General features: G+C 47.6%; 1 protein-coding gene across 2 annotated transcripts in view; it reads left to right on the plus strand.

Annotated features, from left to right (window-relative positions):
- Positions 1-24,105, plus strand: part of Eipr1 (EARP complex and GARP complex interacting protein 1) — a 127,217-nt gene that overhangs the window by 2,372 nt on the left and 100,740 nt on the right. The window contains exons 2-3 of one of the 2 annotated variants that reach the window (XM_051144268.1): positions 6,227-6,310; positions 8,480-8,612. In XM_051144268.1, coding sequence (XP_051000225.1) covers positions 6,227-6,310; positions 8,480-8,612 — 217 coding nt within the window. Of the gene's footprint in view, positions 1-6,226; positions 6,311-8,479; positions 8,613-24,105 lie in introns of those variants that run through there. The other variant, XM_051144277.1, reaches the window with a different exon arrangement.

Here is a 24,105-nt window from a genome sequence, read left to right on the forward strand (position 1 = left end):
CATTTTCTGGCGGAATCTATTTATTTTTCGGTTGACAGATGTCTTAGCTTGCTTGCTCGCCCCTCCCCCTCCCAACCCCCAAGTCAGAGTTTCTCTGTGTAGTCCTTCTTGTTCTGGAACTTAGCTTCTGTAGACCAGGCTGGACTTAAACTCAAAGATTCGTCTGCCCCTGAGAGTGCTGGGATTGAAGGCATGCACCACCACCACCCAGCTTACCTTGGTTTTCTATTGCTGTGATAAACACCAGGACCAAAAGCAATTTGGGAAAGAAAGGGCTTACTTCATTTCACAGATCCATTATGAAGGGAAGGCAGGCCAGGGACTCAAGGCAGGACTGTGGGGGCAGGAACTGAAGCAGAGACCTTGGAGTAGTGCTGCTAACTGGCTTTCAAGCTTATGGTCAACTGCCTTTCCTATATCTCTCAGGACCACCTGCCCAGGGGTGTACTGCCCACACCAATCATTAATCAAGAAAACACACTCCCTCCTTTACCCCGCCTCCCCCCCGCCACTTGCATAAAGGTCAGTTGAAGTTCCTTTTCCAGATGACCCTAGCTTGTTTCAAATTGACAAAAAATTGACCTGGATATGAAACAATTACTTAATGTATGCCAGGCCTTGTGTGTGCAATGGATCACAGCTGAGTTGGAAACAGACAAGTTGTAGTCTTGTGCATTGTGTTCACCCATGCCCAGGGCAGAGGTGTTTCTGCAGGCAGGGTTTCTGGGTTCAGTTGCTCAGGTGGCTTTTGTGGTGCTGGGATGGAATGTGGGGCCCCTTGCATGGTAGTCAAGTGCTCTACCACGGATCCATGACCTGTCTAAAAATAAATCAGGTGGCTGTTTAGTATATGTATGTTTATTCTTTCTTCTCTTCCTTCAGTGCGCTGACCTCCATCACTTTCACTGACTTGCTTTTGGTGAGGAGGCTGTTTGTGAAGGGAGTCTTCTGACTGCAGGAAAAGGGTAGCCTGACCCTGTTCTCTGGTAGAGCACAAGCCCTTCCTCACTGTTTTCCTATCTAAATTGGCATTACTCTTCCAAGGCCACTGCTTTTAGATGCAGTTGGCTGTCTGCTGTGTAGTTAACCATGTATTTTACCCTTAAGTAAGCAGCCAGGTAGGGAGCTGTTTCCCCATGGAGTGCTATATACTCCTGAAGTCCCTGGTGACTGTTTTCTGCTAATGTCTTGAGCGCTCATAAGTCCCAGTTCCTGTTATTAGTTTGACTTACTTTGTGGAGACCACAGACTAGAAATCTCATTAAAAATATGTTAAAGCCTTTCTGTATGAGAATGAGGGGACACATGGAATTAAGAAAGGTGGCTGGTGTCCTAACTGCAGCCACATGTTATCTGCTTTACCATAAGAGCTCTAGAGACAGCTGGACCTAAGATTGGAAGTCTTGGTTTTTGTTGTTGATTTTTTTTTTTTTCTTTTATAGCTTTGGAACAGAAGCTAAGTCACTTAATGTCTTCAGTATCTTTATCTATTGAGTGGGAATGGCATCCCTGCCATCTTCCCATCTCCATTGCAGAGTGAACGAAGACTAAGCTTGTGGAAAAATCTGTGACCCATTCTAACTAAGGACATGATCTTGGGGCTGGAAAGTTGGGTCAGTGGTTAGAAGTGCTTTTGCTTTTCCAGAGGATACCAGTTTGGTTCCTATACCATGTTGAGTGGCTCACAATTTCCTGTAACTGCAGGGGACCTGATGCCTTGTTCTGGTGATGGAGAGGCATCCCTACGCGTGTGGCTTTCACTCACACAGTCACGCTGATATACACACATAAACATTCAAAAATGACCTGTACTTAGAATGGGCTCAGTGGAACCTGCGAAAGTATCTTCCTGACCAGACCAAACTGCTAATGCAGGTCACTTAATTTTGGTTAACTTCTTCCACAGGCGATGTCATTTAATCTTGTTTTCTTCTTGATGTTGAACCAGAGGGCGATTTAGCTCAATGTTAACTTACTATTGTGTTCTGTGCTGGTGTCTTTGATACTTAATCCTATACTAGTTTGTCTTTTGATCTTGTAAAGTCTTTGTCTTCCCTTTGCTGCTGACAGCAAGAGGTCTGACAGTAGAATGGCTGGAATGAAACAACCTTAGCAATTCTGCTAAACAAATGACCTCTCCTAAAAACGGGAAGGTCTTAGTTTAAACTTTGGTGGAGCTTTTGCAGACAAGTTTCAGATTTGCTGGTGGGAATGGTTTTCCTTATCCTTTTTTCTAAAAACAAACAAGCAAACAGAACCATGTATTGGTTGAGGTTGAAGAAAACATCTCTAGATCAGTAATACCATTCAGAATTTTGGCTGCTTGCTGTCTGAGCTCCATTCCTTGTCACCTCTCTGACAGAGGTGCCGTCACTTCCCAGGGCAGTATAAGTAGCTTGTGCCGGGTAACATGCGTGCCTGCATTCTGGAATTGCTCTTCTTTAAAATGGCTGCTAATGGGGTTCACTTCAGTTTGATTGTCTTCTTTTGTAAAATGGTCACATTTACATATCCTGTTTTCTGCCTAATGTTGAGCCAGAGGGTGATTTTGTTAAATGTTTACCTGTTACTGTGGTCAATGCCAGTGTCTTTGATATTAATCCCATGCCACTTTGTCTCATCTCTTCTCTCTCTCTCTCTCTCTCTCTGGTTATCGAGACAGGGTTTCTCTGTGTAACCTTGCCTGTCCTGGACTCACTTTGTAGACCAGACTGGCCTCGAACTCACAGCGATCTGCCTCTGCTTCCTGAGTGCTGGGATTAAAGGCATGCACCACCACAACCTGGCACTTTGTTTTGTTTTGTTTTTTGGTGTCTTCTCTCTCTTGATGAGTCTAGGCTTCCTACTTTTCGGACACTTCTATGGCACCTGTGGAGCTGGAGACACGCCCACACATCAGCCTTTCATAGTGAACTTGAAATACAGAAAAGACTTTTCATGTGAAATAGTCATTCCTTCTCAGTTGGGTTCTCTCCCTGGTCCTAATTTGGGAACTTTAGTCTTGTATCATCTGTGTGACCCCAAGTTGCATTTGAAGGTCTTTGTGTACTAATCCAAAGGTGGAGCCCATCCTCTATTTTCTCCCCATGAGGGTGAGCCTGAGTCCTAGCCTCAGTGGTGACCTTCTTCCTTCCAGTAGTCAGTGTGGTCTGAGCCAGGTTCTTAAGGCACAGAGCATTCAGAGGTGTTACTGATAGGCCTCCCTTTTTTGGTACATGGTCTTTGGAGATTTCTAGATCCACAAAGGTTTATCAGTTTCACAATCTGGTTTAAGGCTGTCCAAACTGTCCATCCAAGAGTGCAGAGGGAGAGGCAGGTGTGGGCATGCATCTTTAGTCGACATTGCACGGTGAGTGGACACCTTCTCCAGATGTTATAGTGTGTATGCCACCCTAGATGGATTGTTCCTCCTTTTTATTTAAATACAGTATCAGTTGAGTTTTGTGCTGCTGTCCCTGGAGAAGGGTGGGGACATAGAGGCAGTGTAATTGGATTTTCTGAAATCTAAAATTTGTACTAATTATGAAAACAGTATAAACAGTACAGACTAAATAGTCAAGACAGCTGTTACACTCTTTCTCTTACTGATTTTCAAAGAAAAGAAAGGGAAAACGTACATAACTAAATAAATAGTAAAAATACAGGATGCTCAGCTGTGACAGTCAGGAAGCAGGCATTGTGGGAGGAGCAGCTATGGACAGGGGGCCACATCAGATGAGCTTGGTGAGGGAGGGGGTTCCTGTTGCTGTGTGACAGATTACGGACACTTAGAGGTCTACACTATTACCTAGGTGAGAAGCCCCGCACAAACCTCTCTCTGCTAAATCCAATTGATGAGGATGTCTTTGTCACTTTGGGGTGGTTCCATGTAAGTATCTGTAGCTCTGCCTTTTCCAGCATTCAAAGCTACCCACATTCCTGGGCACATGGCTCCTTCCTCCATCTTTAGAGCCAGCAACAACTGCCCGAGTCCTCGCTATTGCCTGAGTCTTTCCTAAGCTACTGTTACACTCATTGGAGACTCATACTGACAACCCAGTGTCTGAGAGGAGTGATGAGGATGAGGAACATAAGAGGAAAAGATGGAGCTTTGCTCACCAATCAGCATCTCCCTTCCAGAAGGATCTTGAAGGAATGATGAGGGGAGAGGATAAGAATGGGCGGAATATTCATGTCTTTTCTGAGAATGAGGGAGATTTTTTAGGAACACAGGGTGCTCCCTCTCTTCCCTCCTTCCAGGGTTTGGATTGGAGTTTCTTCATGGCTGGCTAAGCATCTTTAGCTTTGAGGTGGGAGGAGAGAGACTCAGGTCAGGTATAGGTCTAGGTCAGGTAAGCCTAATTATTACAGTTCTGGACAAAATACTTAGCAGTGACCAATGTGTCTATGCAGAGCATAATAGGATCTAGCCTAAAGGTGAGGCTGTCAAGGAGACCAACACCAAGCTTCTTGTAGTCCTGTAGTCACCCATGGAATGCTGCATGTTAAGCAGAGAGTAACTTTTCAGTGAAAGTGGCTCCACACAGCAGAGCAGTTGTCTATGGCAAATCAATAGTGTGTGGCTTAGCTGTGTGACTTTCAGATTACCTGGTTCCCCTTCTCAGTACCTAAGGGAAGTTCTCATTATGTAGCCCAGGCTGACCTTGAACCCTGTGCCTAGGATCATGGGCATGTAGTGCCATACGTGAGTAGGAGCAAATGAAACTGGGTGGTTGACTGAAGCTTCCCTCTGTAGCTCACCTCTGCCTCTGATTTCTTTCCATGAGGCTGTGACTGCAGGGACAAGAGCATTCCTGTTCAAGCACCAGAGAGATTAACATCTTGGACATTCTTCCCTTCTCCAGTTCTTGACTTAATGGAAGCTGCACAGTCCCTTTGCTGTGCGTATGAACAGCATTGTGTATCTAGGAATCAGACTGTAGGCATTTTTAATGGGCTATTATTGTGCCTACAGCGAAAAGTTTAAGCGTAAGTTACAGGGGCCTTGGTCAGGGTCCTGGTAATGATTGGGCTGAAAGAGCTGAGCTAGTTTGCAAGTTTGAAGTACTATTAGGAGTTGGATAATGTGAAGTGTGTGTGTGAAATTTTCAATTTTGTCTTTTATCATGAATGCTCTAATCACAGTCACTGCCGCTTATGCTGTTTTCAGTTTCCTGCATTTCACTTTCAGGAAGGCTAAGCTTGGTGGTGGCTTGTAGCTCTCAGCTGAGTCCTGTAGCGAGAGATGGCTTCACCTGCTCAGACCCTTTGCCCAGAGCCATTCTGCTTTCTAGTTGTTCAGCTGGGGTGCATGGTATAAAGCCCCGCCCTTTGTTTTAGCTCTGAAGGGCCATCCAGCTCCTGGCTTCCTAGATGGCAGGCCTCCGTGGCAAATGTTCTAGCTTCACTTTTCCTGGTACACACATCCTAGAATCTTAGAGCCTGTTTCTTGTGGGATGGGCCATTTAGACTCTGCCCCTTTCTATTTTCTTTTGTTTTTGTTTGTTTGGGTCCCCCCCCCCCTCCATGTGTCTTTATCTTACTGTGAAATACCTTATTTAATTGAAGGCTATTTTTCTGCATGATAGCTTAGGTTCCCTAACTGTGGAGGACTTATTGTGGGCAGGTTTCCCCTAGCCTGGGAACAGTGGTCTGCTCAGCTCTCTTTTGTCAGATCAAGGATGCAGTTTCAGTCTGTGCCAGCCACTCTGGTTACAATTCTGCTCCCCCCTGCTCTGTCCTGTGTGGTGAGAGCTGTGCCAGCTTCTTGGTGGTGGGCCTTGCCCTGTGCATGTTTGTAACAGCTTTCCTTAGACTTAAACCTGCAGATGCAATGTAGCCTGATCTGGGCTTCTTGACACACTCAGAGGCCTCAAGGCCAACTGTATTTTCTAGTTCTCTGCAGGGAACTTGGCTTAAACTACCTGCATTACATTGCTGGAAGCCATTTCTGTTGTGTTGTTTTGATGAAGTGTAATTTGTCGAACCAATCTATTTATTGCTGACATGGCGGTTTTATTACCCAACTTAACTATTGCTGTGTAAATAATTTGTATCTTTATTGCTTAGATTAGTGCCCACTTAGAGTTATTTCACGTACAGATTTGAAGTGCAATTGTGTTAGGAGTGTGCAGTCGCCTCTAGACACTGCTGATTTATCCTTCATCTCAGCAGATGAGATAAGCCGACTTTTCTGTGTCTATTAAGCCTAACTTCATAAATGTGTATTCGTTTCCTCCCTCCTCAGGCACGTGCTCTAACACCTCAAACTGCGGAAACAGATGCCATTCGCTTCTTGGTTGGGACGCAGTCTCTTAAATATGATAATCAGGTAACTATTTTTGACAAATGTATACATGTTAATTACTAAGCTTATTCTTAGTTTCATATCCATTTTGTTCTTGATTTTTTTCACGCAATGTTTAAAAAAATTTAATGTCACACAAAAATTTTCATTAGATTTAAATATATATATTTATAAGTTGTAACTATTACCCAACTATGTATAATGATTAATTATAGTAATTAAAACATTATGTTTAGTGTTTCTTTTTGTGTGTGTGTGCATGGTGTATATACATGTTTGTGTGTATGCGTAGGTGCATGTATATTTGGAAGTTGGAGGTTGACTTTGAATATCTTCAGTTGTATTTTCTCTCTTTGTCTTTCTTTGCTTCGTTGTCCCTCCCCCATATGTATGTATGTGTGTGTGTGTGTGTATGTATGTATGTATGTATGTATGTATGTATGTGTAAATAACAGAGTAAGACATCTATCTCTGTATCCTGGCTGGCCTAGAACTATTTATATCAATTTGGCCTCAAAATCCAGGAGCTTTCTCTGCCTCCTGAGTGTTGAGACTAGAGTTGTGTGTCACCATGCCAGGCAGTACCATATACATTGAGGTGGGGTCGCCCATCACTTTTGATTTGTTGTTTTGTCGAGTGTCCCCAGCCCTCAGCAGCTCTACCATGCCTGGTCTCTGTTACCTTAAATTTGTGTCATCTGCTTTTGAGCTCAAGGATAGGGAGAAATCAGACACTGTTTTTAAGGGTGGTTGTTTCCTACTCTCTCCCAGAGGGAAGGGCACTGTACGTTGTGTGCTGGGCTTGTTTGTGCTAACTGGCCTGTTCAGCACTGTATGCGGCTGGCACTGGCCGTCTTAGGCCACTACTGGGATTCAGTCCACAGTGATGATTGCAGAGCGACTCCTGAAGAGGAGAAAGAGTCAGGGTTAAGCAAGAGGCCCTGTGACGTTGTACCACATAAACATGTTGTTTGCCCTTGTGTGAACACTTTAGTATTGTTTTAATAGCAAAAGTCACACATCTTAGTCATTAGAAACCCATGGGGGGGGGGGGGGAAGAAACCCATTGAAAATACAGAGCACAGAGAGTCAAAGGCAAGGGCTGTGGCCCCCACCTCAAGAACAACTGCTCATTTCCACCCAGTTGAGGACATATGTACTTTTTAAAACAAAATGGATGCCATGTTTATGTAGTTGTTTTTATGTTCCTGTTTCCTTAACTCTGTATTATGGACGTCTTTCCATGCTGCTGACTGGTCTGCCAGGTACTAACTAGCTTCACAGGGCTCTCCTCTCAGCCAGGTGCTGGCAGGCATCTGAACTCGTGCCAGGCCCTGATGTGGCCCTGAGTCTTCCATTACAGTAATCTGTGCCACTGCAGAGCTTTCTTGGAAGAAATTGGTGCAGATCCATGTTATTTTCTTAGCATATATGTATTTTAAAAGTTAGTGTTTTCTACTGGCTTGAGTACTGATCAGAGAGATTGAGTGTGGAAATCATTTCAGTTCCTGTAAAAAAAATTTTTTTTCCAGAAAAGCATGGAGATGGCATAGTTAACCTTCTTACTCAGAGACCTAAATTTAACAGTTGTAATTAATAGTATATGATCATAGGCGCTCATATGTTGGCCTCATTTTTAAAAAGAAACCAAAAAAAAAAAAAATGTGTTAAAATATAGCCTTATCCACCTCAGTGACTGCTGCCTTGAGTTGAGTCTTGTCTATCACAGAGGGACTAGGCATAGCTCACCCGGTCCCTATTGGGCAGCAGCCCCCGTGGTCACTCTGGACCTCACAGCAGCCTCCATGGTCACTCTACACCTCACTGGCCAGCAGTTTCCTTCCTCTGCCTATCTTCCCTGCAACAACACAGCAGGTCTGAGAAGTGGAGAGGTAGACACTAGCGCACTCTCACATGTCAGCATCTTGAGAGTAGAGGTTTTAGCACCTAAGGACTTTAGACTGGAGAAGACCAGCTGGCAGAATTCTGCAGCTTGGGATTGTGGAAGCACTCCATGGGGACATGCCACTCTGCCTTTGGGAAGGGGCTCAGTGAGAACTAAACACAGGGGTGTGTACTGTTCAAAGGGTTAGCTGCCACTGAGTTTGCACGTGATTCTTTATAATCACGGTGCGTATTAAAGTGCTGAGGAAAGCATTTGAGATGCTTATTGTCCCTTTCTTGCATTTGTAGATCCACATCATAGATTTTGATGACGAAAATAACATTATAAATAAAAATGTCCTTCTCCATCAAGCGGGTGAGATCTGGCACATCAGCGCCAGCCCTGCGGATAAAGGCGTGCTGGCCACCTGCTACAACAAAAGTAAGTGCTGTGCTTATTGTTCTGTGTGTGTCAGCTGGAGGTGTCACGAGAGAGGGATATTGTATTGCTAATGGATCTGTGCGTGATTTAGAAGATGTGACCATCCACCAAGGTGCTGCCCATGTATGCTGCGACACTGGGAGTAGATGTTTGTGGTCGCTGCTGCAGGAGCATTGCACCAGAGGGGTCCTGAAGGGTGGGCTCTGCTCTGCTCTGCTGTGAGCATGGGAGCGACTTGCCTCCTTCCCACTGCCTGATGTCCCAGATGCCATACAGTCCTCTCTGACAGTAGTGGGGATGTGACATGCTAGTTGTACATCCATGAGCCTGACAGGCCTCCACCTGTCATTTGTGTCAGACAGACAGTGAGCTGACCTCTCTTTTCCCTCACTTCTCCTTGCTTTGTCTTTGTGACATTCCTAATGGTGGTTTCAAGGGAAGAACCTCACCTCATGCCATAGAGTGTATCATGTGCTGTTGGGCGGCTACAGGAAGCCTGCTTCTAGAACCTTTTGATTAGACTCTGCCTCCATAGGATTCTCCATGGTCACTCATTTCTGTCTTAACTTCAAGGCCAACCTGTTTATTTTAAATGTATAGTCTCTTATTAAGGATAAAACAAAATGTTTGATGAATGGTATTTTCCTCCTATAATCCATTGAAATATTCCTCCCCCTCCCCCTCCTCTCTCTGCCTGTTTCTGTCTCTGTCTCTTGATAGGAATTTCCTATATGACCCAAGCAGGTCTTGAATTCTTGACCTTTGTGTCTCAGACTCTCATGTGCTTGGGTTACAGATGTCTGTGGACACACACCCAGTGCTCCCTACCATGCCTGGTCTTCCCTGTATTCTTCGACTTTTCCTGTTCGCTTTTTATATGCTGTTACTCCATTTGTTGGGGAGGCATTCACCTTGAATTTCACTGTCTTAGTTACTGTTATTGCTGTGAAGAGACACCATGACCAAGGCAACTTATAAAAAGAGAGTATGGGACCATGGTGAGTCTCAGAGGGTGAGTCCATGACCATCATATCAAGGATCATGGTTGCAGGCAGGCAAGCAGGCAGGCACAGGAGCAGTAGCTGAAAGCTTACCTGTTGAGACAATGACAGTGAGGTAGAGGGAGAGAGAGAGAGAGAGAGAGAGAGAGAGAGAGAGAGAGAGAGAGAGAGAGAGAGGCTGAGCAAGCTAACTGGGAATGAATGGTGTAGGCTTTTGAAACCTCAAAGCCCACTTCTAATAACATACTTCCTCCAACAAGGCCACACCTCCTAATCCTTTTCAAACAGTTCCACACATTATGGACAAGCATTCATCTATATGAGCCTATGGGGCTATTCTTACTCAAACCACCACATGCCAGCCTCTCCCCATCATCACTGAGTTGCTCTACGAGATGTTAGTCTGTCTGTTGCTCTGCCTTGGGCGATACAGCGCTGTCATATGTCTTCACATTGGCATGCCAGGGTGGCGAGTTTGTTATACTCCTGCCCTGCTGCTGAATTGAACACAGTACAAATGCTGACCCATGTGACTTGAGCAGACTCTTAGCCTCCGAAGGCAACCTGTACGTAGTCAGCTCACTAGCACTGTTGCCTCTGTTCCATGTCTGCTACATCCATCACAGCATTCTACCTCCAATTGTCTGAATCAGCCCTCTGCTTTCCCTCTGTACAGGGAGATTGCAGCCTTTCATGTTTGAAGACAGCCATGTTGCTGTGCTTAAAGGCAGTGGTCTCTAGAAAGTAACATTTGTGATTAACTCAAGTGAGCTTACCTATGACATAACATGTGGTGCTGACTGACAGTCATAGGACATCCCTTCGCTTGACCACATTTACTCAGTTCTAAGCAGACTGCAGGTCACACTGCACTCAAGGGATGCATGAAGGTGGGCCTAGCCTGGATGTAGCCTCAGCCATGAGGCCTGCTGGGTATGCAGGATGCACCATCTGAAGTGGTGGGAGCAGAGCTTATTCTGATAGTATTGTCACCACAGCTCCTCAGGCACAGTTCCTCTCTAGCTGGTGGTCTGGAGCACAAGATGACTTGCCTGCCTCACATGCAGTTCACAGACGTGGCCACTATGGACATGCCAATCAGAAAAAGGGAGATCAAAGGCAGCCAGGAGCTGAGGTCCATGGTGATTTCAGGTGCTCACTGGACATCTCTGTGTAGTCCTCTGGGCTAGGATCTCTGGGGTCTTATTTTTACTTTATGGTCATATTACCTTTCAGGTGTACTCTTTCCTCCCATGTATATTGTCCATAATATGCCCACTGTCCTCCATATGCTCCCTGTCCTTCATATCCTCACTGTCCTCCATATGCCCACTGTCTTCCATATCCTCACTGTCCTCCATGTGCTGCCTGTCCTCCATATCCTCACTGTCCTCCATGTGCTCCCTGTCCTCATATGCCCACTGTCCTCCATATGCTCCCTGTCCTCCATATCCTCACTGTCCTCCATGTGCTCCCTGTCCTCCATATCCTCACTGTCCTCCATATGCTCCCTGTCCTCCATATCCTCACTGTCCTCCTTATACTCCCTGTCTTCCATATGCTCCCTGTCCTCCATCTCCTCACTGTCCTCCATCTCCTCACTGTGCTCCATGTGCTCACTGTCCTCCATGTGCTCCCTGTCCTCCATATCCTCACTGTCCTCCATATGCTCCCTGTCCTCCATATGCTCCCTGTCCTCCATATCCTCACTGTCCTCCATATGCTCACTGTCCTCCATGTGCTCCCTGTCCTCCATATCCTCACTGCCCTCTATATGCTCCCTGTCCTCCATATGCTCACTGTCCTCCATATGCTTCCTGTCCTCCATGTGCTCCCTGTCCTCCATGTGCTTCCTGTGCTCTATATGCTCCCTGTCCTCCATATGCTCACTGTCCTCCATATGCTCCCTGTCCTCCATATGCTCCCTGTCCTCCATGTGCTCCCTGTCCTCCATATCCTCACTGTCCTCCATGTGCTCACTGTCCTCCATATCCTCACTGTCCTCCATATGCTCCCTGTCCTCCATATCCTCACTGTCCTCCATGTGCTCACTGTCCTCCATATGCTCCCTGTCCTCCATATCCTCACTGTCCTCCATATCCTCACTGTCCTCCATATGCTCCCTGTCCTCCATATCCTCACTGTCCTCCATATGCTCACTGTCCTCCATGTGCTCACTGTCCTCCATATGCTCCCTGTCCTCCATGTGCTCCCTGTCCTCCATGTGCTCCCTGTCCTCCATGTGCTCCCTGTGCTCTATATGCTCCCTGTCCTCCATATGCTCCCTGTCCTCCATATCCTCACTGTCCTCCATATGCTCACCGTCCTCCATATGCTCACTGTCCTCCATATGCTCCCTGTCCTCCATATCCTCACTGTCCTCCATATCCTCACTGTCCTCCATATGCTCCCTGTCCTCCATATCCTCACTGTCCTCCATATGCTCCCTGTCCTCCATGTGCTCACTGTCCTCCATATGCTCCCTGTCCTCCATGTGCTCCCTGTCCTCCATGTGCTCCCTGTCCTCCATGTGCTCCCTGTCCTCCATATGCTCCCTGTCCTCCATATGCTCCCTGTCCTCCATATCCTCACTGTCCTCCATATGCTCACTGTCCTCCATATGCTCCCTGTCCTCCATATCCTCACTGTCCTCCATATCCTCACTGTCCTCCATATGCTCCCTGTCCTCCATATCCTCACTGTCCTCCATATGCTCACTGTCCTCCATGTGCTCACTGTCCTCCATATGCTCCCTGTCCTCCATGTGCTCCCTGTCCTCCATGTGCTCCCTGTCCTCCATGTGCTCCCTGTCCTCCATGTGCTCCCTGTGCTCTATATGCTCCCTGTCCTCCATGTGCTCACTGTCCTCCATGTGCTCACTGTCCTCCATATGCTCACTGTCCTCCATATGCTCCCTGTCCTCCATGTGCTCACTGTCCTCCATGTGCTCCCTGTCCTCCATGTGCTCCCTGCCCTCCATGTGCTCCCTGTCCTCCATGTGCTTCCTGTGCTCTATATGCTCACTGTCCTCCATGTGCTCACTGTTCTCCATGTGCTCCCTGTCCTCCATGTGCTCACTGTCCTCCATATGCTCCCTGTCCTCCATGTGCTTCCTGTGCTCTATATGCTCACTGTCCTCCATGTGCTCCCTGTCCTCCATATGCTCACTGTCCTCCATGTGCTCCCTGTCCTCCATATCCTCACTGTCCTCCATGTGCTTACTGTCCTCCATATCCTCACTGTCCTCCATGTGCTCACTGTCCTCCATATGCTCTCTGTCCTCCTTATGCTCACTGTCCTCCATGTGCTCACTGTGCTTCATGTGCTCATTGTCCTCCGTGTGCTCCCTGTCTGCCATATGCTCCCTGTCCTCCATATGCTCACTGTCCTCCATATGCTCCCTGTCCTCCATATGCTCACTGTCCTCCATGTGCTCATTGTCCTCCATGTGCTCATTGTCCTCCATGTGCTTCCTGTCTTCCATATGCTCACTGTCCTCCATGTGCTCCCTGTCCTCCATATGCTCCCTGTCCTCCATGTGCTCCCTGTCCTCCATGTGCTTCCTGTGCTCTATATGCTCACTGTCCTCCATGTGCTCACTGTTCTCCATGTGCTCCCTATCCTCCATGTGCTCACTGTCCTCCATGTGTTCCCTGTCCTCCATATGATCCCTGTCCTCCATGTGCTCCCTGTCCTCCATGTGCTTCCTGTGCTCTATATGCTCACTGTCCTCCATGTGCTCACTGTCCTCCATGTGCTCCCTGTCCTCCATATCCTCACTGTCCTCTATGTGCTCCCTGTCCTCTGTATGCTCCCTGTCCTCCATATCCTCACTGTCCTCCATGTGCTCACTGTCCTCCATATGCTCTCTGTCCTCCATATGCTCACTGTCCTCCATGTACTCACTGTGCTCCATGTGCTCATTGTCCTCCATGTGCTCCCTGTCCTCCATATGCTCCTTGTCCTCCATATGCTCACTGTCCTCCATATGCTCCCAGTCCTCCATATGCTCCCTGTCTTCCATGTGCTCCCTGTCCTCCATATGCTCACTGTCCTCTATGTGCTCCCTGTCCTCCATATGCTCACTGTCCTCTATGTGCTCACTGTCCTCCATGTGCTCATTGTTCTCCATGTGCTCCCTGTCCTCCATGTGCTCACTGTCCTCCATGTGTTCCCTGTCCTTTATATGATCCCTGTCCTCCATGTGCTCCCTGTCCTCCATGTGCTTCCTGTGCTCTATATGCTCACTGTCCTCCATGTGCTCCCAGTCCTCCATATCCTCACTGTCCTCTATGTGCTCCCTGTCCTCTGTATGCTCCCTGTCCTCCATATCCTCACTGTCCTCCATGTGCTCACTGTCCTCCATATGCTCTCTGTCCTCCATATGCTCACTGTCCTCCATGTACTCACTGTGCTCCATGTGCTCATTGTCCTCCATGTGCTCCCTGTCCTCCATATGCTCCCTGTCCTCCATGTGCTCCCTGTCCTCCATGTGCTCCCTGTCCTCCATGTGCTCCCTGTGCTCTATATGCTCCCTGTCCTCCATATGCTCCCTGTCCTCCATATCCTCACTGTCCTCCATATGCTCACCGTCCTCCATATGCTCACTGTCCTCCATATGCTCCCTGTCCTCCATATCCTCACTGTCCTCCATATCCTCACTGTCCTCCATATGCTCCCTGTCCTCCATATCCTCACTGTCCTCCATATGCTCACTGTCCTCCATGTGCTCACTGTCCTCCATATGCTCCCTGTCCTCCATGTGCTCCCTGTCCTCCATGTGCTCCCTGTCCTCCATGTGCTCCCTGTGCTCTATATGCTCCCTGTCCTCCATATGCTCCCTGTCCTCCATATCCTCACTGTCCTCCATATGCTCACTGTCCTCCATATGCTCCCTGTCCTCCATATCCTCACTGTCCTCCATATCCTCACTGTCCTCCATATGCTCCCTGTCCTCCATATCCTCACTGTCCTCCATATGCTCACTGTCCTCCATGTGCTCACTGTCCTCCATATGCTCCCTGTCCTCCATGTGCTCCCTGTCCTCCATGTGCTCCCTGTCCTCCATGTGCTCCCTGTCCTCCATGTGCTCCCTGTCCTCCATGTGCTCCCTGTGCTCCATATGCTCCCTGTCCTCCATGTGCTCACTGTCCTCCATGTGCTCACTGTCCTCCATATGCTCCCTGTCCTCCATATGCTCCCTGTCCTCCATGTGCTTCCTGTGCTCTATATGCTCACTGTCCTCCATGTGCTCACTGTTCTCCATGTGCTCCCTGTCCTCCATGTGCTTCCTGTGCTCTATATGCTCACTGTCCTCCATGTGCTCACTGTTCTCCATGTGCTCCCTGTCCTCCATGTGCTCACTGTCCTCCATATGCTCCCTGTCCCCCATGTGCTTCCTGTGCTCTATATGCTCACTGTCCTCCATGTGCTCCCTGTCCTCCATATGCTCACTGTCCTCCATGTGCTCCCTGTCCTCCATATCCTCACTGTCCTCCATGTGCTCACTGTCCTCCATATCCTCACTGTCCTCCATGTGCTCACTGTCCTCCATATGCTCTCTGTCCTCCATATGCTCACTGTCCTCCATGTGCTCACTGTGCTTCATGTGCTCATTGTCCTCCGTGTGCTCCCTGTCTGCCATATGCTCCCTGTCCTCCATATGCTCACTGTCCTCCATATGCTCCCTGTCCTCCATATGCTCACTGTCCTCTATGTGCTCATTGTCCTCCATGTGCTCATTGTCCTCCATGTGCTTCCTGTCTTCCATATGCTCACTGTCCTCCATGTGCTCCCTGTCCTCCATATGCTCCCTGTCCTCCATGTGCTCCCTGTCCTCCATGTGCTTCCTGTGCTCTATATGCTCACTGTCCTCCATGTGCTCACTGTTCTCCATGTGCTCCCTATCCTCCATGTGCTCACTGTCCTCCATGTGTTCCCTGTCCTCCATATGATCCCTGTCCTCCATGTGCTCCCTGTCCTCCATGTGCTTCCTGTGCTCTATATGCTCACTGTCCTCCATGTGCTCACTGTCCTCCATGTGCTCCCTGTCCTCCATATCCTCACTGTCCTCTATGTGCTCCCTGTCCTCTGTATGCTCCCTGTCCTCCATATCCTCACTGTCCTCCATGTGCTCACTGTCCTCCATATGCTCTCTGTCCTCCATATGCTCACTGTCCTCCATGTACTCACTGTGCTCCATGTGCTCATTGTCCTCCATGTGCTCCCTGTCCTCCATATGCTCCTTGTCCTCCATATGCTCACTGTCCTCCATATGCTCCCTGTCCTCCATATGCTCCCTGTCTTCCATGTGCTCCCTGTCCTCCATATGCTCACTGTCCTCTATGTGCTCCCTGTCCTCCATATGCTCACTGTCCTCTATGTGCTCCCTGTCCTCCATATGCTCACTGTCCTCTATGTGCTCATTGTCCTCCATGTGCTCATTGTTCTCCATGTGCTCCCTGTCCTCCATGTGCTCACTGTCCTCCATGTGTTCCCTGTCCTTTATATGATCCCTGTCCTCCATGTGCTCCCTGTCCTCCATGTGCTTCCTGTGCTCTATATGCTCACTGTCCTCCATGTGCTCCCAGTCCTCCATATCCTCACTGTCCTCTATGTGCTCCCTGTCCTCTGTATGCTCCCTGTCCTCCATATCCTCACTGTCCTCCATGTGCTCACTGTCCTCCATATGCTCTCTGTCCTCCATATGCTCACTGTCCTCCATGTACTCACTGTGCTCCATGTGCTCATTGTCCTCCATGTGCTCCCTGTCCTCCATATGCTCCTTGTCCTCCATATGCTCACTGTCCTCCATATGCTCCCAGTCCTCCATATGCTCACTGTCCTCCATGTGCTCCCTGTCCTCCATATGCTCACTGTCCTCTATGTGCTCATTGTCCTCCATGTGCTCATTGTTCTCCATGTGCTCCCTGTCCTCCATATGCTCACTGTCCTCTGTATGCTCCCTGTCCTCCATATCCTGCTTGTCCTCCATATGCTCACTGTCCTCCATATCCTCACTGTCCTCCATATGCTCACCGTCCTCCATATCCTCACTGTCCTCCATATGCTCACTGTCCTCCATATCCTCACTGTCCTCCATATGCTCACCGTCCTCCATATCCTCACTGTCCTCCATATGCTCACTGTCCTCCATATCCTCACTGTCCTCCTTATGCTCACTGTCCTCCATATCCTCTCTGTCCTTTGACTCTCCACATGGGTCTTTCCAGCTCCTCGGGTTGTATAAGGTTGATGGTGAGTTGAGCTGCTCATCTGACCATGGGCCACAGCAGCAGTAAACTAGTTTGCAGATGAAGTCTTCATCCTGGCTTGCTGCCATGTGTATCACTTCCTTCCAGGTACACTAGGTGTTTGCACTAGATGTTGATGGCAGCCTGGCCCAGCACCATCAGTGTTTTCCTCATGTCACCCTGTCTAGGAAGGAGGTAGTTTAATAGTATTCAAGCAACAATTCCAGGAGCCCTGTTTGCAAGTTTGGCCTGCAGGCAGCACTGCTTTCCAGAATGCTAAGCTCTTTCTTCTCAGTGCAGCCAGCAGGAGCCAGTGGAGCTCCTTAGCTCTTTGCTCTTTGAAGCCATGTTTTCTGTTGTACTCAATGTACTCAAATGATCTATGGTGACAGTCACCATTATGGGGCCAGGTACCCAACTCTTCTCTCCAGATGCCTCAAGAAAGCCTTGGCTTTACAGAGCACACCTCTGCCATGTGGGACTGAATACATACAGCCTTCTCAGGGAGAGCTACTAAACTTAGCAGGTGAATACTTGTGCCTTTTTTTTTTTTTTTTTTTTTTTATGCAGAATAGCCATGAACTACTAAGTTTCCATGCTTTATATATTAAATAAGAATTTGGTCCAGAAGCACCACATACTGGGATTAGAACATGCTGCTTAAGGAACATGCTGCTTCATGCAAATCCTCCTGTGAGAAACAGAGTTGTCTTTCACCTGGGGTTTTCTTGGCTGGTCATAGACTTCTTGTTAGACTTCTTGTTTTCCTGTGATCATTTTGCTAGTGAGTGTTTGTAGGGAAGCCCACTCCTTGCACTCTCCAGTTTGATGCTCTGGGAGGCGTAGCAGTTTTCAGTCAAAGCTGAGGCCTTCAAGATGTGTCTCAGTGTGCAGCCCCTGGGGTGAACAGATGTGGGAAGTAGATTGTGGGTTGAGGCCAGCAGGTTTGGGGACTACTTATATCAATTTGTGTCCTTAGTTTAGTGGCTGTGTCCTCGTTGACATGTGTGCTAAATTCTGAGGGGATCATACTGAGAATACGGCAGAGAGAACCATGGGAAGGGGCCTCTAAGAAGAGAGTTAGACTTGGAGCCCTTTGAGAGGCAAGTCCTTCTGTGGGAATCTTGGTATGGACATTATTGTCAAGAGTAGTGCTCAGGTTGTATCTTAGTTGAATGCAGACTCCCTACAGTCATTGGGAGTCTGAGAATGGTGGCACCTTGATGATACACAGGAACTCAAGTGCCTTGTGAGTACATGTGGGTAACGGGATGGATGGCCATGCAAATAAGAAAACGTCCCTTAGTTTTCTGCATGTATGTGCAGGTGTATGTTGTCACAGGTTACCTGAAGGGGCTTGCGTACTGTGGGTCTGTGTTTAGCCATTGCCTGGAAAAGATGTTCTCAAAGCTAGGGTGGTGGTTGGGGGGGTGTGTAGTAAGACGTAAAGGTCAGCCCTACCTTTTTACACTAACCAGTCCTGAAGAATGAACCCAGGGCCTCATACATGTGAGGCCAGTCCTCTTCCCTTTGAGCTGCAGCCCCGTGCCTGGTACTGATATCTCCTTAGGAAGCAAAGTGGAGCTATTTCCAGAGCAGAAGACACATAGAATGTATGAGCACTCATGGTATCAAGTAGCTGGTGGCACATGGAGACAGCGGTTGACAGTGGTCTGGATTGTACATATATCCTAAAGGTGATGTTATCACCACCTGAAAATAGTTAAGGCACTCAAATGAAGGCACAAAAGATGTGTATTGCTGCTGCTCTGCCAGGCCTCTCTGCTGTGCATCTCCCTCAAGTGTGTTTCTGGTAGACTTGTAGGCCTCATGAAGATTTTGCTTCTTAGGCTGGCTTTCTGTTGACTTACAAGGTTTTCATACAGTTCACAGGAGAAGGAAAGCACATGCATCAGAAAAAAAGACCTTACTGTATTTACTTAAGGTTTGTTTTATCTTCATGTGTACATGTGTGTCTGTGTCTGCCACATGTGTGTGGGTGTCTTCAGAAACCAGAAGAGACATTGGATCCTTTGGAGTTGGAGTTCCATGCAGTTATGAGTTACCAGGGTAGGTGGGGAATGGACAGCAGTCCTCTGAAAGAGCCCCAAGTACTCTCTTAACAGCCGAGCTGTCTCTCCAGCCCCGGCTATCCTGCTTTAGTAGCATTTTTATTTTTCTGAATTAAGAGTGAATTGTATGTGTCTTAGTTTGGGTTTTATTGCTGTGAAGAGACATCATTATCAAGGCATCTCTTACGAAGGCAAACATCTAATTGGGCTGGCTTACAGTTTCAGAGGTTTACTCCATTGCCATTAGTAGCAGGAAGCATGGCAGTGTGCAGGAAGACATGGTGCTGGAGGAGCCAAAAGCTCTACATCTTGATCTGAAGGTAGCCAGGAGGAGACTCTGATTTCACACTGGGTGGAGCTTGAGAGTAGAAGACCTCAAAGCTCACCTACACAGCGACACACTTCCTACAACAAGGCCACACCTCCTAATAGTGATATTCTGTATGGCTGAACATTCAAACATTCACACATGAATCTATGGGGTCAAACCTATTCAGACCACCACAGTGTGTGTGTTTTTTTTTTTGGAGGACGGGTTTGAGACAGGGTTTCTCTGTATAGCCTTGATTGTCCTGGATTCTCTATGTAGACCAGGCTGGCCTCGAACTCAGAAAAATTCACCTACCTTTGCCTCTGGAGTGCTGGGATTAGAGGCATGCACCGCCTCTGCCTGGCACACAGTGTTTGCTTATACTGTTCCTGTGTGTGCTGTGTGTAGTATGTGTGTTTATAATGTTGTTTGACACATGTGCACCCATGCCATTCACACATAAGCGCGTGCACGCGCATGTGTGTGTGTGTTGTGTTGTGTTATGCCTCTGCTGACACTGTCCTTGCCATGTAGTACTCATGTAGCAGTGACCTTACAGTCAGTAGAGGGCACCATTGTCCTGGCTCTGTGTCCTTACCTGTGGCCCATCACAGGGTCCCCACATCATGGTGGCCCCATCTTTATTGATGTACTGACTGGTCACACACAATTTCCAAAGCCTTTTCTGCTGACCCTTCTAGAATTGTTCACCTGGAATACGTGCCTCAGCTTGGATTGATTCCTGCCATCTGCATTCTTGTGGTCAGTTTGCATTCATGGGGTGGGCACAGGATCTGTAGAAAATTTAGCTCCTGACTCCTAAACCACAGGAATTCATAGATGGGTCTGCAGGGCTAGGGGACCGGTAGTACCTGGAATGGTTAGAGTATGGTGGGTGGGTTGGGCAGCAACTGGAGTGTGGTGTACCTCTGCCCTCGAGGTCCCCATGTGCACACCTTATTCATATAGCCTTTCTGTGATGGCAGTAGGAGCTTCTAAAATGCAGGCACAGCACTCTTGGGGCAGCTGCAGAGTCGGGGCCCAGTTCCACAGGGTAGATGTGGTATATCTTTCTGTAGTGTCAACTGTATTGATTTAAGCAATGAAAGGATTATTTATAGTGTAAAATGAATTTAGATATGTTAGCAAGCAGAGTGCGAAATTCACAGGAATCTCATGAATAAAACAGGAGCCTACTGAGGACCCCTCAGATCTGTTATGCAAACACTTAACAGTTTGTAAAGGACATAGCCCTGTTGGGATGCACTTTCCTTCTCTCTGTTGGTGAGCTCCAGAGAATAGGGACAGCTGCTCTGTTTTGGGTAGGATGGGGGAGGACAGGGTCACACAGGAACTTCAAGTATGAACCAGATTTTCCTCAGGTTTGAGAGTCCAGGTTGTCCTACATATTAGTGCCGAAGTTATCATCAGAGCGCTCCTCCCTCTGTGGGCCTTTCTGGTTTGCTGGAGCACATAACAAGTGACTGACAGAAGTCTGCCCCACTGTTTGGGCACTCTGAAGACCACATGTGACCAGGAGCCCAGGGCTTTGACTCCACGAGATGTCCTGGTGGAGCAGACTCATCCTCCAGAGTCAAGGTTGTTCTGATGGAGGCCATTCTCACCCATAGAGTCACAAGATGGCCTTGATCTTTTTGTAGGAATGGTGCATTAGCTACCATTTTTGCCATTGTAATCAAATACTTAAAAAAGAAATTTAAAGGAGGTAGGATTTGTTTGGATTTATGGTATAAGAGGCTCAGTCCATCATGGTGCAGAAGGCATGGCAGCAGGAGCATATGGCCTCTTGCTCACATTGTGATGCTCCAGGAAGCAGGGAGCTTGAGCCGGAAGCGGGTCCTCGGCCAGAAGCAGAGCTGAACTATAATTCTTAAAGCCAGCCCATGACCCTATGTCTACCAGCTAGGTCTCAAGTCCAGTAAATGCCACAGCATCCCAAAACAGAGCTACCAGCTAGAGACTAACTGGTCAGACACATGATCCTACAGGAGACATTTCATAATCAAGATATAACAAGCACTAGTGGAGTGTACTACACATGATGCCTGGTGTAGGGTGGGGTGGCCAGCTCTCCAAATGTGAGTGAACCAGCCAGCAGTGAGTAGACTGGTACACTGTCGGCAGTTGGAGCTGGTGCACATAGCAAGAGGGTCCATGAGGTGCCATCTGCTCAGGGCTGAAACCCCAGGAAGACAACTGTGATGTTGGACCTACCTATGCCCATGAGTGGAGCTTGAGTTCAGTGTCCTGAAGATGGGCCTTTTAAATATGCACAGTCGGCAGAATGTTCTAGAAATTATGTCCTCTTTTGTCACTGTCCATCAAAGAAAAGATGAAGCTGGAGCAGGTCCTAAGAACAGCTGTGATGACTCCTGATCTGGCCTGAGGCACCTGCTCTGTCTCAGTCTCAGGTGGTATTTATCCATGTTAAGGATTCAGGCCAGAAGGGCAGGACGACCATAGCATTTTACCTATCAGCACAGCTCTGGGGTGGATTCTTACTGTCTCTGAGCCTCAGTTCCCTGGAAGATAGGAAGGAGCGTTTTGACTATTTGTAGCTGTTGAGCTCATGGGAAGACTGTCTGCATGGGCTGTTTTGAGAACTCTGGTGGCGACTGAGCAGTCTGTTGTGTTAAGCAGTGTTCGCTCAGTCCTGGTGTTATTTTAACACTGGTGCCGTTGACTTAAGTTTTATATTTATGCCTGCTCTTTGAATCCGGTGAGAGCTTAAGGGTGTCCTTGCTGAGCATTGTGCACAAACCAGCACTGGGAGCACCTCTGTCCCGGCACCAGGCATTCAGCACCGGCATCGTACACACTGGCCTGCTCTTCAAATGGCAATCATTTGTCTCTACTTTCCAGAGGGAGAACTACTGTGTGCTAGAAGGGGTGACAGGCTGAGTGCTGGGCTGCTGTCCCAGGACTGCCCCCAGCGCCTTCAGTTCTCCAACTCACATCCCAGCACCCCTGCTTTGTTAGGGTACATTGAACATAAGCTGAGTCTGTGTCGTGTGAAATATCACACAGCTGCCCATACAGTCAGCGAAGGTAAAGGACTTGCTTAGGTGTTTTCATGGATTTGAGCCTGTCACAGGTCTGTGAGGAAGGTGTAGCTGAAGTGTCCAGGACAGAGAGTCCCAGTACAGGGCTCTAGAGCATGTGGGGGCAGACAGATGTGGCCGGCAGCAATACCAGTGGTGTGGTGTGGTTTGAGTGCTGGATCCTTTTGTGACATGAGGGTCACTGTCCACTCTGTGGACCAGAGGCTGTGAAAAAGTTTATCAGAGCAACAGCTATCATTTGAGCCTATATGTGGATCCATGAACCATGGGCTCCTGAGTGCTGGGGAGAGAAGTTAGCCAATGCCTGTTATATCTGTGCCTCCTGCTGTTGAGCATGAGGCTTTTTCAGAGGAGTATGGAGGGTCATCCCACAGCTTTCATGTTTGAGTGTCCTGGCTCAGTCTGTTTATCTGTAGCATAGAGGTGCTGAGATAGGTGGTCCATGATACCCTGCTGGCCCCAGTACCCCAAGTGCTCTGATTACAGTAATGGCCACATCCATGGGTCAGGGTACAACTCCCTGTTAAAAAGCCACCATTTCCCCTTTATCTCTGTGCGCATTAGAAGAGAATTGCATTTTTCAATTTAAATGATTGCTTGCTGAAAATGAGCTAAGAGAAGAAGGGTTTCCCGGGAAGAGAGTATCTTAAGGCTTCTCTTTATAAAACCAGAATTCTGAGATGAAATGATCAAGAGTCCTTTGAGAATGGCACCCGGGAGAGGCAGGGAGAACAATTAGAGTCCATGAGGATCACTGTCGAGGGGATGCTAATTAAATGTGGGACCAGAGGATGCCTGGCTGCAGGCGGGGCTCTGCTGCATATCTCTGAAGCTCTGGCTTCTGTCTTTGCTTACTTCTCTTCGTGCTTGCTGAGCAGGTATTAAGACCGAGTCCTGACTTTGTTTTAAGGTAATACGTACTTGGAAACGGCAGGGCTAGCTTTTCTCATGATCTTGGCCTGAGAAAGAGCTCTTTGAAAAAGACAGAGGAATCAAGAGCTCACTGCTGAGGACCTGCTACTTTGGAGACCCTTGGGGGCTCTTCACATGCTGGGGCTCCCAGATACACTTCCTGTTAGTCTGTTGGTGGCAGGCTTCTTTTCAGAACCCTTGCCTTACTCAGATGTTGAATGTCAGAGTGTCTCAACACTGTCAGACCTTGTCTGTAATGTCATACTAATTTTCACACTAACAATATGGTTTGAAATGAAACATTTTGTATTTACATTTAAACTTAAATGCAGTGTGTAACTTAATAACATGGACACATTCTGAGAATTGTGTGACTAGGTGATGTCATAGCATCATAGAGAGTGCTTACACACTCTAGATGGTGTGGCCTGACATATATCATGCTATTTGATATATGTATATCATATAGCTTGCTTCTGTTAGGGCCAAATAATGAACAACATGAGACTCAATCTACCCCAAGAGAAAATACTGGAATCAAAACACATGAGTCAGGCAATGCTACTACACACTCACAGGATAGGTTGTTTAACATTATATCTGCTTCTTCTGTAAGTAGATCAAAGTCTAGTGTGGTAAATACATAAGCCAGCAACAGTTAATTATCACTAGTGTAGTTGTATGTGACATGCTCTCACAAACTAGCACCAGTACTCACATAAGTAATCTGTTGTGCTGTGACGTCACTAGGTGATGGAGACTACGAGCCTCTAGCTTAATGTATGGCCTATCGCTGACTGAATTATCACAGATTGCATTACCTCATCTGATGGGTCTTAGTTTTTCTTGGATAAGCAAATGT

The sequence above is a fragment of the Acomys russatus genome, chromosome 1, assembly GCF_903995435.1.
Source record: "Acomys russatus chromosome 1, mAcoRus1.1, whole genome shotgun sequence".
Classification (NCBI taxonomy): domain Eukaryota; kingdom Metazoa; phylum Chordata; class Mammalia; order Rodentia; family Muridae; genus Acomys; species Acomys russatus.